General features: G+C 40.6%; 1 protein-coding gene across 1 annotated transcript in view; it reads left to right on the top strand.

The window, feature by feature from the left end:
- Positions 1–45: 45 nt before the first annotated feature.
- Positions 46–16,852, top strand: part of Kntc1 (kinetochore associated 1) — a 71,260-nt gene continuing 54,453 nt past the window's right edge. The window contains exons 1-15 of the mRNA XM_042669106.1: positions 46–121; positions 2,914–3,078; positions 4,235–4,355; positions 6,807–6,922; positions 7,362–7,440; positions 9,318–9,395; positions 10,601–10,635; positions 10,849–10,959; positions 12,092–12,185; positions 12,594–12,646; positions 13,610–13,725; positions 14,362–14,416; positions 15,756–15,854; positions 16,297–16,340; positions 16,699–16,764. Of these exons, the coding sequence (XP_042525040.1) occupies positions 2,956–3,078; positions 4,235–4,355; positions 6,807–6,922; positions 7,362–7,440; positions 9,318–9,395; positions 10,601–10,635; positions 10,849–10,959; positions 12,092–12,185; positions 12,594–12,646; positions 13,610–13,725; positions 14,362–14,416; positions 15,756–15,854; positions 16,297–16,340; positions 16,699–16,764 (1,190 nt within the window). The 5' untranslated portion in view covers positions 46–121; positions 2,914–2,955. The remainder of the gene's footprint in view (positions 122–2,913; positions 3,079–4,234; positions 4,356–6,806; positions 6,923–7,361; positions 7,441–9,317; positions 9,396–10,600; positions 10,636–10,848; positions 10,960–12,091; positions 12,186–12,593; positions 12,647–13,609; positions 13,726–14,361; positions 14,417–15,755; positions 15,855–16,296; positions 16,341–16,698; positions 16,765–16,852) is intronic.

Genomic DNA, 16,852 nt, shown 5'->3' with positions numbered 1-16,852 from the left:
GCCCTGGCGTGTTCCCGCCAATTCAAACCCACGGCGCGGAACCTAGTTTGGGGGGCGGTTGTGAGTTAGGAGGAGAAGCCTGGGGGCCGGCGCGTTCCTTTGTAAGTCTCTTCAGTCCCAGGTGAGGGGGGCAGGTGCGCAGTCGCCGAGAGCTCGGTGTTGCTAGCGGGGAGTGGGAATCATCCAGCTCCAGCCCCTTTTGAGGTGTTTCGCGGGGAGGAGGATGGAATGGGTTCTGTCAGTCCGTCCGAGGAGGGCACTGATAGGTGGAAGCGTCGCTGGCAATGTCTCGGTTGTAATGTTAGATTCGCTAATGCGTTCTTCCGCCCGTTGTGGGTGCTGTCAAAATGTCGCAGACGCTCTCGCAGGTTAGCTTAGTACCCTCCCCGCCCTCGCCTTGCTCCGAGGGGAGGATCCAATCTCCAGCCCGGCCTCTCCCCCTCCGTCTTCTAGAAGGCCGCCGACTCATCCCAGCTCGGAGGCCCTGTTCCCCGGACAGCTTCACTGTCCCCCTTCAGCTTGGCATAGTTGGCTTCTTGTCATTCAGGCCTCCGCTCAGAGGGTTCCCCCTTCCCTCCCCAAACAGGCCCATAAACCGACTCTCCCAGTTCCTCTGAGCTCTCTTCCTTCAAAACAGTAAGCACTGTTAGGGAGCATTGGTGAATTTTAAGTCTATTGTGTATATCTATTTATTTTGTATATGCCACCACTGGTATTGAACTCAGGGCCTGACCTTTTTTGCTCAAGGCTGGTGCTCCACCACTTGAGCAACAGCTCCACTTGTGGTTGAGTGTGTGTGTGTGTAATTGGAGATAAGACTCTCACAGACTTTCCATCCTCTTGATATGTGTGCATCTTTTTATTATTATTATTATTATTTGGTTGGTCTTGGGGCTTGAACTCTGGGCCTGAGCGCTGTCCCTCAGCTCAAGGCACTTCCGGTTTTCTAGTGGTTTATTGGAGATAAGAGTCTGACGAACTTTCCTGCCCGGGCTGGCTTTGAACCAGGATCATCAGATCTCAGCCTCCTGAGTAGCTAGGATTACAGGCGTGAGCCACCGGCGCTCGGCTGTGTGCATCTTTTATATTGTTGGGAGGCACTCTAACAATTAAAAGTGGACATAGACTTAAGTCCACTTATTTGCTCTTTATGTGCTTTAGGTGACTGGTCAATTATTTAACTGTCCTGTGTTCCTAAACTTTAAAATGTATTGGGCAGATTAAAGGAATAAAACATTAAAATTTCTAGACACAAGAACATATGAAATATGGTAACTTTTTGATGTGCTTTCCACAAGATTATAAACTTCATAGGGCAGGGGTGGGAAGGTGGCTCAGTGGTAGAGTGCTTTCCTCACATGCATGAGGCCCTGGGTTCAATTCCTCAGCACCAGGGCTGGGAAGGTGGCTCAGTGGTAGAGCGCTTGCCTTGCATGCATGAGGCCCTGGGTTCGATTCCTCAGCACCACATAAGCAGAAAAAGCTGGAAGTGGTGCTATGGCTCAAGTGGTAGAGTATACTAGCCTTGAGCTGAAGAGCTGAGGGACAGTGCCCAGGCCCAGAGTTCAGAAGGCACCATGACTGGCAACAACAACAACAATTCCTCAGCACCATATGAGGATCGTGGTTCAAAGCCAGCCCCGGCAGGAAAGTGCGTGAAACTCTCCCCCCCCCCCCTTCCCCCATCATGGGGCTTGAACTCTGGGCCTGGGCACTGTCCCTCAGCTCTTCAGCTCAAGGCTAGCACTCTACCACTTGCTATAGCCCCACTTCCGGTTTTCTGGTGGTTTTATTGGAGTTAAGAGTTTCACAGACTTTCCTGCCCAGGCTGGCTTTGAACCTCGATCCTCAGATCTCAGCCTTCTGAGTAACTAGGATTACAGGCATGAGCCATTGGCGCCTGGCCGTGAAATTCTTTTTTTTTTTTTTTTCAATCATGGGTCTGAACTCCGGGCCTGGACACTGTTCCTTAGCTCTTAGCTCAAGGTTAGTGCTCTACCATTTGAGCCACAGAGCCACTTCTGGCTTTTTTTGTTTATGTGGTGCTGAGGAATCGAACCAGGGCCTCATGCATGCAAGTCAAGCACTCTACCACTGAGCCACCTTCCCAGCCCCGCAGCCATGAAATTCTTTTTTTTTTTTTTTTTTTTTTGGGTCCGGTCGTGGGGCCTGAACTCTGGGCCTGGGCGCTGTCCCTCAGCTCTTCAGCTCAAGGCTAGCGCTCTACCACTTGAGCCACAGTGCCACTTCCAGCTTTTTTCTTTTTGCTTATGTGGTGCTGGGGAATCGAACCCAGGGCCTCAGGCATGCAAGGCAAGCGCTCTACCACTGAGCCACCTTCCCAGCCCCCGTGTGAAATTCTTATCTCCAGTAAACCACCAGAAAACTGGAAGTGGTGCTGTAGCTCAAGTGGTAGAGCGCTGGCCTTGAGCTGAAAAGCTGAGGGACAGTGCCCAGGCCCAGAGTTCAAGCCTGACGACCGACAAAAATAAATACTGTGAAATGTTTAATGGACTTTAAAACATCTACTTTGAGCTATCCCAAGAAGTGTGATTTCAGAAACAAGGTTCTTTATTGCTTCATTAATTAAAGATTTGTTTTGATTAAAAACTTGGTATAATTTCAAGCAGTTTGAGCACAGGAAATATTAGAAGCTCTGAGATAACAGAGTAAATTCAGACTTGTTGGTTTGTGTTTATAAACCAATGTGATGTTTTCTGGTGAAATTCATGATCTATTTTCATTTATTTTATTGGTCCAAAGTATCTAGTGAGCATAGAAATAATACACAGACTCTTCCAAAGTATTGATATGTTTTGTTTTTGTGTTTTGAGCAAGCCTTTTCATTTTCCAAGGAACTAGATTCTGTTTTGTACAAGAGAATGTGGACTGTATTTTTACATGTTATTATAGGGAAGACAGAACCTACTGACTCAGAAAGACAATCTTGGCAACATGTGGAATGATATTGAGCTACTAACAAGTGATGACACCGGAAGTGGCTATCTGAGTGTTGGTTCAAGAAAAGACACTGCTTTGTACCAAGTAGATTTGCTTGTGAAAATCTCCTCTGAAAAGGTAGTGTTTTTCACACTGACTGGTTCACTCATGAATGTTACAATACGATATATGAAATTGTGCCTTTTAGGCCTAGAAGCAAGATAAATGTTTTAAGAATGAATAGATTTCATTCACTTATTCATTAATTCGATATATTTATTCATTTATAAGGGAACATATATTCATTGTGATTCCCGCAGATTTGTTTCCTTGAGTACTAGAGACTGAGCATTATAGGCAAGTGCTCCATTACTCCATGATGGCTCCTAGCTGTTTTGTTACTATGTTTTGATTTTTGCTCTAGGACAGTGCTCTACAACTTGAGCCAAGCGCCGCTTCCAGCTTTTTTCATGCTTAATTGGAGATGAGTCTCCTAGTCTTTCCTGCCCTAGCTGGCTTAAAACTGGGATTCTCAGATCTTAGCCTCCTGATTAGCTAAGTGCTTGCACCTAGCCTGGATGATTTTTTTTTTCTTTTTTTTGTCTGAGACCAGGACTTTTGGTTTTCCTCATTGGCTAGCACTCTACTACCTGAAACCAGACCTACCTCTCATTTTGGTCAGGGCCTGTGTGCTGTCTCTGAGCTTTTTCACTCAGGGCTAGCTCTCTATCACTTTGAGCCATAGTACCATTTCCCATTTCCTGGTAGTTAATTGGAGATAAGAATCTGACAGACTTTCCTTCCTGAGCTAGCTTTGAACCTCTATCCTCAGGTCTCAGCTTCCTGAGTAGCTAGTATTACAAGGTATGAGCTACTGGTCCCTGGCTCACAGATGATTTTTTTTTTTTTTTTTTGGTTAGTTGGGGGCTTGAACTCTGGGCCTAGGCGCTGTCCCTCAGCTCTTCAGCTCAAGTCTAGCCCTCTACCACTTGAACCACAGTGCCACTTCTGCTTTTTCTGTTTATGTGGTGTTGAGGAGTCAAACCCAGGGCCTCATGCATGCGAGGCAAGCATTCTACCACTGAGCCATCTTCCCAGCCCCTACCAGATGAATTTTTAAGATATACCATACAAAGAAAACCTTGATGTTTAACTAACTAGATAGACTGAAAAAAAAATGTATTGTCTGGTGACATTTGGAAGTTGGATGTTTGAGTATATGAGAATACTATTGATAAATGTTATTAAACTTGTGTAAATATATTAATTTTGATTATGGTTTGCCATCCTGTAGGCCTCATTAAATCCAAAGATAAAAGCATGCAGCTTAAATGATGGGTTTATAATTGTAGCTGACCAATCAGTGATACTACTGGACAGTATTTGTAAATCACTTCAATTGCATCTTATATTTGGTAAGTCTAATATATTGCAACACGTTGAAAGTTAAATATATCTTGCTTACAATTTCTGGCTGGTTTTAACCCAAATTGTTTCTAAGAATTAGAATTCAATGAATTTCAAGAAAATGTTGAGTAGTTTTCTCTTGTTGGGCACTAGACTCAAAAGATACTGAGATAGTTTTTCCCTCAGTATTTTTCAGGGGAACATACATTTAAAACAATAACTAACAATAACTAATTTTACTTGTATGGTTTGTGTGTTAGCATACATCGGGGCCCATTTGTGTTCAAGTACTTGAATCTTAGACATATTTTCAATATTATGGGCAGGTATTTAAATGCTTTTTTAGGATAATACTATTATAAAAAACTTGACAGAAACTTAAGCATTAATTCTTAGAATTAAAGGCCTTTAGGTACATGTGAACGTGAACCTAAGAATACTGTAGGTGATAGTATACACTCAGTTCTAGTACTTGGTAGGGTTTTTTTTAATCTTTTTTGGTGATGTTGGGGTTTTGAACTCACTGTCTTGTGCTTGGTAGGCAGGTACTCTTCCACTTGAGCCATTCCTGCTGCTCAAATTCCCATATTAATAGGAGATTAAGGCAGGAGAATTGCAAGTCTGAGGCTAACCTGGACTACATAGTATGACCTTGTCTCAACAGGATCTAAAGTGAGCTGGATGCCTGGCTCATGCCTATAATCCTAGCTACTCAGGAGGCTAAGATCTGAGGATCATGGTTCAAAACCAGCCCCAGCAAGAAAGCTACTAAAAAAGCTAGAAGTGGAGTTGTGGCTAAAGTGAGATGGCTAGTTTGAGCAAAAGAAGCTCAGGGGACAGCACCCAGGCCTGAGTTCAAGCCCCAGGTCCAGCACACACATATACCCAGATCTAAACTGGACACTAGTGGCTCATGACTGTAATCCTAGCTATGCAGGAAGTTGAGATCCAGAGTTTTGAGGTTCAACTAGCCCTGCAGAACCGTCCTTGAGACTCCATCTCCAAAATAAACAGCCAAAAGCAGGGCTAGAGGTGTGATGCCCTGAAGTCAAACCTCAGTACTGTCAAGAAAAACACAAAAACAGACTAACCTAAGTGACAAGTCTGTATTTGTGCAGAAGTTATGTGAAAATATTGGGAAGTTACATGAAAGTCATTTCTGTCCTGAGTAAAAATCATTTGAGAAAGATTTCTATTGGGAGTATTTACATGAGAACTTAGACAACTAAAAATCAAGTAAAAAAGCAAGAAACTCCTATATGTGAAGTCTCCCCTGATCAGTCCACAGATTTATTGTTTTGCCAGTGATTTAGGGTAATTTCTATTCATAATGCAACCATACACTATATATCTCTTATTCTACCCTGTCAGTTACCTGAGCTTGCTGTTGATAAATACAGTCAAGCTTTTTTTTTTTGGTTGTGGGGCCTGAACTTTGGGCCTGGGTGCTGTCCCTCAGCTCTTCAGCTCAAGGCTAGCACTCTACCACTTGAGCCACAGCACCACTTCTGGCTTTTTCTACTTATGTGGTGCTGAGGAATTGATCCCAGGGCTTCAGGCATGCAAGGCAAGCACTCTACTACTGAGCCACCTTCCCAGCCCCACAGTCAAGCTCTTACCAGATGATGCTCATTTAAGCTGTGCCCATTGACTGGAATTTAGCTAATTTTGTTACCTCCTTTAAGTCTTTCTTAATGTTCTAACACTGCAAAATGTATGAGTTTTCTAATCTCTATTCTTTTTTTCTCTCTTTCCCTCTCTCCTTCCCTCTCTCCTTCCCTCTCTCCTTCCCTCCTTCCTTCCTTCCTTCCTTCCTTCCTTCCTTCCTTCCTTCCTTCCTTCCTTCCTTCCTTCTTTGTTTCTTGTTTTCTCTTTTTCTCTCTCTCCCTTTCTTTCTTTGTACCCATACTGGGGGCTTGATCTAAGGGCATAGGTGCTGTCCATTAGCTTTATCACTCAAGGCTAGAGCTCTACCACTTGAACCACAACTCCACTTTCAGCTTTTTGTTGATTAATTGAAAGATAAAGTCTAACAGGTTTCCTGCCCAGGCTGGCTTAGAACCACAATTCTTAGATCTCAGCCTCCTGAATAGCTAGGATTACAAGCATGATTCACTAGTACTAGCCCCAAACTTCTTTTTCTAGAACACTTACTACCTTTTTACAGGACTAATAATTTGCTTATTATGTTAATTACTTAGGATTTGATATCTGTGATGGCAGGAATATTGTTAACTTCAGACATCAGCAATAGGCCTTAGAACAATATTTACTTAATATATGGTAAATGCTTCAAAATATTTATGAACCAAGTAAAAGTAGTATTCTTTTTCTTGATGACTTTTCTTCTGAAATATTTAGAACTAAGCCTGATTCGTGGCTTTTTTGTAACAAAATTTGCATTTTTTAAAAATTGAAAATTTTTTCAAGGAAGCTTAATTTTTATTTGAAATTTTCAGATACTGTAGTGGACGTAGTTGGCCTGTGTCAAGAAGGAAAGTTTCTCTGGGTGGGGGAGAGAAGTGGCAACATACATCTTATTCATGTGACATCAAAGCAAATATTATTCACTAATGTAAGTCTGCATGTTTTTTGTTTTTCTAAATAATTTCTTAGACAACTCAAACTCAAGCCATTACTTGTTTAAAGTGAAGAGAATCACTTTATATTAACTTTAAGAAATAGAGCTGGGATGTAGCTAAGTGGCAAAGCGCTTGCCTAGCAAGTGCAACGTCCTGGGTTCAATCCCCAGTACCGAAAAAGAAAAGACAAAAAAAATACAGTTAAAAAAAAAGAAAAAGAAATATACCTCAGAAACATTAGAAGTGCAAAATTGAAAAATTAGGCTTTGAAGCTTTGTAGTATACTTTTCTATCCTCAAATTAAAGTGTTTAGAATAATTATAAACAGAATTATTGGTGATGATATTCAGTAATACTAGGGTTTTAAAATAGTAGCCCTTTGTTATATTTTTCTGGGTTTAACCTTATCATTTGAAATTAATTTGCAATTAGGCATTCGTTGAGAAAGCTAAGGATGAAAATCAGTGTACCTACTGGAATTTTGTTATTGAGAAAGATGGCTCAAATGAAGGTAAGATTTCTTGGAAAAAAAATTTTTTTTTTTTTGGATCTGTTGTGGGGCTTGAGCTCTGGGCCTGGGTGCTGTCCCTGAGCTCTTCAGCTCAAGGCGAGCACTCTACCACTTGAGCTAGAGCGCCACTTCCAATTTTCTGGTGATTTATTAGAGATTAGAGTCTCATGGATTTTCCTGTCTGGTCTGGCTTTGAACCATTTTTTTGGGGGGGGTCCGGTCGTGTGTCCTGAACTCTGGGCCTGGGCGCTGTCCCTCAGCTCTTCAGCTCAAGGCTAGCACTCTATCACTTGAGCCACAGCGCCACTTCTAGCTTTTTTATTTTGTTTATGTAGTGCTGAGGAATCAAACCCAGGGTCTCATGCATGCAAGGCAAGCGCTCTACCACTGAGCCACCTTCCCAGCCCCTGGCTTTGAACCTTGATCCTCAGATCTCAGCCTCCTGAGTAGCTAGGATTACAGGCGTGAAACATCAGCCCTTCTTAACTATTTTTGGAATGGCTTCTGATGAAAACACAATCAAAAATTTATATTTATGCCAGACTCATCCCTGTTACCTTAACTACTCAGGAGGCTTATGTTCTTACTTGGCTTTTCACTCAAAGCTAGTACTGTACCACTTGAGCCACACTTCTGCTTTTGTTTTGTTTTGTTTTTTTGTTTTTTTTCTGGCTATTTGGAGATAGAAATGTAGCAGATTGGGCTGGGTTCTATTCCTCAGTATCACATAAACAGAAAAAGCCAGAAGTGGTGCTATGGTTCAAGTGGTAGAATGCTAGCTTTGAACAAAAGAAGCTCAGGGACAGTGCCCAGGCCCTTGAGTTCAAGCCCCAGGACTGGCAAAAAAAATAAATATAGCAGATTTGTCTGCTTAGGCTAGTTTCAAAGTGAGATTCTCAGTCTCAGCCTCCTGTGTAGATAGTATTATAGGAGTGAGCCATCAGCACATGGTATCATACAGTTAATAGAAGAAACTTCTTTAAAGAGAAAGAGTTTGAGACAATGTCTTGCTATATAGCCCAGACTGGCCTCAAACTTTTTTTTCTGTCTGTCGTGAGGCTTGAACTCTGGGTCTGGGCACTGTCCCTCAGCTCTTCAGCTCAGAGCTACTGCTACTGCTCTGCCACTTGAGTCACAGTGCCACTTCTGATTTTCTGGTGGTTTGTTTGAGATAAGTTTCACAGACTTTACTGCCTGGGCTGGCTTTGAACTGTGATCCTCAGATCTCAGTTTCCCGAGTAGCTGGGATTACAGATGTCCAATTTTTTTTTTTATATATGCCACTTCTGGGGCTTGAACTCAAGACTTGGCTGCAGTTCTTGAGTTTTAACAAAAATCAGAGTTGGGCAGAGTACCTGTGGCTCACACTTATCCTGGCTACTCAGAAGGCTGAGATCTGAGGATCATGATTCAAAGCCAGCCCAGACAGGAAAGTCTGTGAAATTCTTATCTACAATTAAGCACAAAAAAAGAAAAAAGAAAGAAACTGTCTCATACATGTAATTCTAACTACTCAGGAGACAGAGATCAGAAGCATGGCTTGAAGTTGGCCAGGGTGAAAAGCTAGCCAGATCCCATCCCAACAAACAAGATAGTCCTGGTGGTAAATGTCTATAATTCTAGTTAGTGGGAGGCACAGGTAGGAGGACAGGGTCTAAGAGTGGCCCAGGCCCTATCTGAAAACAGTGTAAAAGCAAAAAGGGCTAGAGGTTTGGCTAAAGTGGTAGAGTACTTGCCTAGCAAGTGAAAAGCCCTGTGTTAAAACCCTAGTACTGCCATAGAAATGAAAATGAAAAATGTTTAAGCTACAGATAATTTGTTTCCACTTTATATCTATACACCTTTTGGAGAAAATGATTTTGATTTTATTTTAATAGGTTCCTATTACATGCTGCTTCTTACAAACAATGGATTTTTTTATATTACAAATATTCAGCTTGAAAAAATCCAACAAGGTAAGTAATAGTATATAATAATAGTATTTATAGCTGGGCACTGGTGGCTCACGCCTGTAATCCTAGCTACTCAGAAGGCTGAGATCTGAAGATCACGGTTCCTAGCCAGCCCAGGCAGGAACCAGCCCAGGCAGGAAAGTCTCTGAGACTCTTATCTCCAATAAACCACTAGAAAACCGGAAGTAGCTTCGTAGCTCAAATGGTAGCGTGCTCACCTTGGGCTGACTGAGGGACAGCGCCCAAGCCCAGAGTGCAAGCCCCACGACCAACAACAACAACAAAAAAGTATTAGTATTTTCTCATTAATTTACAGTATTATTCGTTTTCTAGGTAAATTTTGAAATGTTCAATGAATATTTTGGTTTAATTATACTCTAGGTACTGAATATTCTTTTTTTGTGTATGTGTGTGAGGATCCTAGGAATTCAGGTCCTGGGTGCTCCCCTTAGCTCTGCCACTTTTGCCAAAGCTCTACTTCTAGCTTTTTGGTGGTTAACTGGAGATAAGGGTCTCATGGACTTTCCTATGAGGACTGGCTTTGAACCACAATCCTCAAATCTCAGCCTCCTGAGTAATTACCATTACAGTCATGAACCACTGGCAGTTCGAAACAAGCTTTTTCAAAATGTATGCAAGACCTATGATGGGTCCAGGGTATATGACATGATTTAAGATGCAGGGGCTGGGAAGGTGGCTCAGTGGTAGAGTGCTTGCCTTGCATGCATGAGGCCCTAAGTTTGATTCCTCAGCACCACATAGGCAGAAAAAACTGGAAGTAGTGCTGTAGCTCAAGTGGTAGAGGGCCTTGCTTGAGTTGAAGAGCTAAGGGACAGTGCCCAGACTCAGAGTTGAGGCTCCACTACTGACAAAAAAAAGATTTAAGCTGTATTAATTTTCTGAAGATGGATTAAGAAGGAAGACAGGAGAAAGGGCTGTTCTATAACCACAAGTGGAGAATAGTTATTAAGTAGGACTTTGCGCTTGACCCTCTTGGTAGGAAGAAACATGGCATATGTACAAACAGCGAGGCACCGTGAGGTATGGCTGTCAAGGGCCAAGACAAAGAGTCAACACTAATTCTGACCTCCTCTTTGAACAAGCCACGCATTCATTCAATTTGAACACAAAAGGGGTGACTTGTATTATTTTTTTTAGTCTATATAAACCTAAATTCATTTAGTTTCCTTTCTTTTATTTTCATGCAGCAATTGAGAATATAGACCTAGAAACAGCCAAAAAGGTAAGAAACCAAAGCTATCTTGTTCTCTTTAAACTTACATTTAGTAGTAGAAAAATGTAGCTTCTGTGTACAGTTATTCTACTGGCTGATATTATAGGTGTTCATATGCCATTTTAATAACATCTCTGCTTAAAAACACAATTATATCTAATTGAGTTGAACTGATTTTTGTGGGACTTAAATCTGTGTAAAACATTCTGGTTGTTTTTACAGTTACAAGGACAGATCAAATCCAGTTTTATTTCTACTGAAAATTATCACAGTCTTGGTTGTCTCAATCTTGTGGCTGGTGATTTGACAAGTGAAACTCCTGTGATAATTGGGGTAATTATCTCTATGAAATTTTATTTTATTTTTTTGTGAGTTGAGGACTCGAACTCAGGGCCTGGTTGCTTCCTGAGTCTCTCTGTGCTCAAGGCTAGTGCTCTCTACTACTTGGGCCACAGTGCCACTTCCGGTTTTTGAGTGGTTACTTGGAAATAAGACTCTCATGGAATCTTTTCTGCCTGAGCTGGCTTCAAACTTTGATCCTCAGATCTCAGCCTCCTGAGTAGTGAGAATTACAGGTGTGAGCCACCAGTGGCCAGCTTATTTGTGGTTATTTTGACAAAATTATTTTACTTTATTTATGCCAGTGCTGGGGCTTAAAATATCAAAGCAATTTTAGTACTCATGATTGGCACTCTACTACTTGAACCATGCATCCAGTCCAGCATTTTGCTGGATAATTGCAGATGGAGTCTTGGAGTCTTGGAGACTTTTTTGCCTGAAGTGGCTTTCATCCACAACCCTCATATCTCAACCACCTTAGCTAGGATTGTAGACATAAGCCACTGCAACCTAGCTTTACCAGAGCATTTAAAAAAAAACGAATTTACATTTGCTTCCGGAAGAGATCTTCAAGTTCATGTTTTTAGGCTGAGTTTCCTGAACATGCCTACTCTTCATTAAGTATTCATGTGATGACCAGGAATCCATATAGTTTACTGTTCTTTCCATTCTGAGCAGAAACAGCAACTGGAAGATAACAGCTGGCTCAAGCCTAACAGGATGGGAGATGTCTGTAACACCAGCTACTCAGGAGGCTGAGGCATGAGGAACAAGAGTTTCAAGATAGCCCAGGCAGAGTTAGGGAGACCCTGTCTCAAAATAAAATAAAAAAGGGCTGTCATGGGGCTTGAACTCTGGGCCTGGACACTGTCCCTGCACTTTTCAGCTCAAGGCAAGCACTCTACCACTTGAGTCACAGCAGCACTTCTGGTTTTCTAGTGGTTTATTGTAGATAAGAGTCTCATGGACTTTCCTGCCCGGGCTGGATTTGAACCGTGATCCTCAGATCTCAGCCTCAGCTAGGATTACAGGTGTGAGCCAACAGCACCTAGCTACATTTTAGTCTAAGGAAGATTCAGGTTTTAGATCCAAATTTGTAATTGCCATACCATTTTCATTTTTCTAGGGAACTGGTAATTGTGCACTTTCAAAATGGGAACCAGATTCTACCAAAAAAGAAATGACGGTTAAGAACCTAATTGATACAGAGATTATTAAAGGTAAAAATAAGCCAACAAAACTACTTTTTTGTAATTATTATGGGGGTTGTAATTTGCATAAATTTGGGCTAGCATATGGATTATTTATTTCATTCAATGTCAGTGCTGGCAGTGGGTTAATTTTATTGTATCACTCTTTGAAACAAACTAGATTTGTTCGAAAATTGACCACATTTTACCTTTCGTGACATAATATGATTATTACTCCTCTTTTGGGGAGTTTTTACATTTTACTGGTCACCTTAAAAAAAAAAAGAAAAAAAATTTGAAAGAGGTAGGAATAGGTGAAAATGGAGCTTTTAAATAAAATATAGTTTTGTCTTTCTGTAAATATTTTAGTCTGCAATTTAAATATGATTGTATATAATACTATCATAAAATTCTTTGACTTCTTATTTTCTGTTACAGGAGCAAAGAAGTTCCAGCTGATTGACAACCTGCTTTTTGTGCTGGACACTGATGTATATTAATGTTTCTCTTTGAATTTGTGTGTGTGTGTGTGTGTGTGTGTGTGTGTGTGTGTGTATGTGTGTGTGTGTGTGTGTGTGTGTGTGTGTGTGTGGTGCCGGAGATGGAACTTAGAACTTCATACATGCTACTTAAGCACTCTGCCACTGAGAAACATCCTCACCCTGGTCATATATTTATTAATAAAAATATTGCAGGGCACTAGTGGCTCACACCTGTAATCTTTACTTACTCAGGAGACTGAGATCTGAGGATTGCAGTTCAAAGCCAGGCTAGGCAGAAAAGTTTGTGAGACTTTTTTTTGTTGTTGTTGTTGTTGTGGGGCCTGAACTCTGAGCCTGGGCACTGTCCCTCAGCTCTTCAGCTCAAGGCCACTTGAGCCACAGCTCTTTTTCTGCTTATGTGGTGCTGAGGAATTGAACCCAGGGCCTCATGCATGCAAGGCAAGCACTTTACCACTGAGCCACTTTCCCAGCCTATTGTGAGACTTTTATCTCAAGTGCTAGTGATAGAGCATCAGCTTTGGAAAATAGAGCTATAGGACAGCACCTAGGCCCTGAGTTAAAACTCTAGTACTAGGACACACATACAAATGTTATAAAACTTACAGAGATGGATGTTAGAGATAAGGGTGTTACCTGAGTGGGTCACCATTTTGTGTACTATGCTCTTTCATTGTGTTATTAGATACAAATTCATGATCTTGGGCTGGGAAGGTGGCTCAGTGGTAGAGTGCTTACCTTGCATGCAGGAAGCCCTGGGTTTGATTCCTCAGCATCACATAAGCAGAAAAAGCGGGAAATGGCACTGTGGCTCAAATGGTAGAGTGCTAGCCTTGAGCTGAAGAGCTGAGGGACAGTACCCAGGCCCAGAGTTCAAGTCCCACAACTGACAAAAAATTATAATAATAATAAATTCATGATCTTTAAGACATAGGTGAGATGTCTCTTTTTCAGAATGTGCTGAGTTTATGGGACGTTTATACTCTCACACTCATATGGAACTGGCCCTCCATTTGTGTAGAGGAATTTCTTCTTACCACTGAAGCAGATTCTCCTTCCTCAGTTGCCTGGTAGGTTATAACTTTGGCCCAAAATAATTTCCTCTTCTTTTAGCATCAGTGTTCTTGTCTGTTTTGTTTGGATCATTTATTATATACACTGAAACAGTCTAACAGAATTAGGACAGACTTATTGTTTGCTTGTTTCCATTGGAAACAAATAGGCAGTATGATCCTCCATTGTGTTAAAACAGTATCAGTTTTGGCTGTGAACATGGACAAATAGAATCTAGTGGCTTGGGTTAGATACGGTGGCTCTTATGCCTGTAATCCCAACTCTTTGAGCTGTGAAAAAAGAATTGTGGTTTGAGCCAGTTTTGAGACTATGTCAGAGAATAAGTTGAGTATGGCAATTCACATCTGTAATCCTAACTACTCAGGAGGCATAGGTAGGAGGATTGTAGTCTAAAGCTGACCTTAGGCAAAAATGAGACATTATCTGAAAAATAACTAAAGCAAAAATGGATCGCGGCATAGTTTAAGATACAGCATCTACCTAACAAAAATTTAAACCCTAGTACCACCAAAAGATAAAAAAAGGTATTTTTTGAATCTGTCTTAACACTTAAACAGGAATTATATCTTTCACTTAGCTTTTATTTGGTTGCAAGTTTGTTTGATTTACTTGTAGCTTCTTTTCTCTTTTAGGCAAGGAATTACAAACCTGAAATTAGTAGCTCTGACGACTACAACTAATAAGAAGGTATTGGAAATTTTTGCTTCTGCCTCTCCATATCATGTATTAGAAATAGCATTTAGTGACATAGACGTTGAATCTAAGTAGTATTCATAGCACATTAGCTATTAGTTCACACAGACACTTAACAAATTGGAATTAATACTGCAGAACTCTATTCCATTTTTTTTTTTTTTTTTTTTGTCAGTTGTGGGGCTGGAACTCTGGGCCTGGGCACTGTCCCTGAGCCCTTCAGCTCAAGGCTACTGCTCTACCACCTGAGCCACAGAGCCACTTCCGGTTTTCTGAATGGTTTATTGGAGATAGGAGTCTCATGGACTTTCTTGCCCAGACTGGTTTTGAACCACGATCCTCAGATCTCAGCCTCCTGAATAGCTAGGATTACAGGGGTGAGCCACTGTAGCCCGGCTTTCCATTCCATTTTAAAAGAATGAATATGAAACTTGGTTCCACATTTTAAACAGCATTTTATATATTTAATATAAATGTATATCTTTTTAAAAGTGCTTATTAGATGTGAACACCGTTATATATTACAGACTGTGATAGACAATTTGCTCCAGGAAAGTTAGAATGAACTTGTGACTTTAAATGAGCATCATTATTCCACAATACTGAGACTTTCCGGAAATTATGTAATCACTTAATCACAATCAAAAAAAAAAAAAGAACCTCGGGGAAGATAAGGAGGGAAGGGATGGTAGGGGGAAAACAATGGAGGGGGTAACAATGTTCAATAGGAAGTGTACTCATTACCTCACTCATGTAACTGTAACCCTCTGTATAGTATCTTTACAATAAAAAAACAAACCAAGGGCTTATGATGTAGCTCAGTGGTAGAACATTTGTCCTAGGTTCAATCCCCAGCAGTAGAGAATGGGGAAGAAGTGTTAATTATAGTGATTCTTATAAATTTCTGGACAGGAATTATGATCACCTCAATACAAACCGTTAACTTAGGCACATTAATTTTCATTGGACAGATATAGAAGGTAGAATAAGATATGACTTTATATATAACATTTAAATAATAGTAACAAGAATATTTATTTGTAAAGGTTTTTTTTTTTTGCATTTAGTGTTTTTTGTATATTTTTTTACTGTAAAGATACTGTACAGAGGGGTTACAGTTACATGAGCAAAGTAATGAGTACATTTCCTATCCAGCATTGTTACCTCCTCCTTTGTTTTTCCCCCACCATCCCTTCCCTCCCCACATCCCCAACTCCTCTCTCCCCCCTGTATTTAGTATTATAACAAATGTTTTAATATTTCAATTTGAACTCCTGTTCCATGCTTGTAGTTTATAGTGACACTAAATTAATTGCTTTTTTGTTTCTCTTAGATGAAAAACCTGATGGTTTATTCATTACCTACAATGGAAATACTATATTCTTTGGAAGTATCTAGTGTTTCCTCTTTGGTTCAGACAGGAATTAGCACAGTAAGTTTATGAGTGTTTTAAACTACTTTTTAATAAGAAATTTTTTTTTGGTTAAATTATTGTTGTTTTAGAGGGACAAAACTGTTTTAAAAGCTTAAGAGTCAGCAAAGCATGACTGGAACTTACTAGATTACCCAGATTGATTTTATGTGTATACCTGTGTGTATTTATTTTCTACTATTAAGTAGTTGTGCAGAGGGGTTACAGTTCTAAAATTCCCTTTTTTTTTCTTCTTTTTCTCCATTTCTAAAGACACGTTTTCTCCTTTGAACTAGTAAGTAATCTGTATGGTGTTACTTCAAGACCATGAGAAAATCCTTTTTCTCAACAGTTCTCCCCCCCTTTATGAGTAATTGTTGTGTGAACCATTTGTTATTCTAGTAGTTATAGAATGCACTGCTTTTATATTTGAATTTTAGTCCTAATTTTGTTACTATTATAGGATACTATATACCTTCTGGAAGGAATATTCAACAGTGATCCAAAGTAGGTCATGCTTTTTTTTTTTAAAATCAGATAAGTTGTTAAATAAGAACTAAGTTAAGATTGATTTGTTAAGTCGGGCACAAGTGGGTGGCTCACAACTGTAGTCCCAGCTACTTGGGAGGCTGAGATCTGAGGATTAAGATTCAAAGCTCTCCTGGGCAGAAAAGTTCCTGTGAGACTCTATCTCCAATTAATCACTCAGAATCCAGAAGAGGAGCAGTGGCTGTAAGTGGTAGAGTGCTAACTTTAAGGAAAAGAGCTCAGGAACAGTACGCAGGCCCTGAGTTCAAGCCCCATGACCAACAACAACAAAAATCACCTCATTTACAATGACACATAAAATTTTGTCTTTTTCCAGCATGCCTGAAGATTCTGTGAGTGTCTTGGTAGTCAGGTATCTTACGGAAGCTTTACCAGAAAACAGGTAACATTACACTATTTTTTTTTTTTTTTGTCGGTCGTGGGGCTTGAACTCTGGGCTTGGGTGCTGTCCCTCAGCTCTTCAGCTCAAG

This window comes from Dipodomys spectabilis, unplaced genomic scaffold (assembly GCF_019054845.1).
Source record: "Dipodomys spectabilis isolate Male_0828 unplaced genomic scaffold, ASM1905484v1 ptg000480l, whole genome shotgun sequence".
NCBI classification, from domain to species: Eukaryota; Metazoa; Chordata; class Mammalia; order Rodentia; family Heteromyidae; genus Dipodomys; species Dipodomys spectabilis.
The sequence above is the reverse complement of the archived record's forward strand: the minus strand, read 5'-3'. Positions and strand labels throughout refer to the sequence as shown.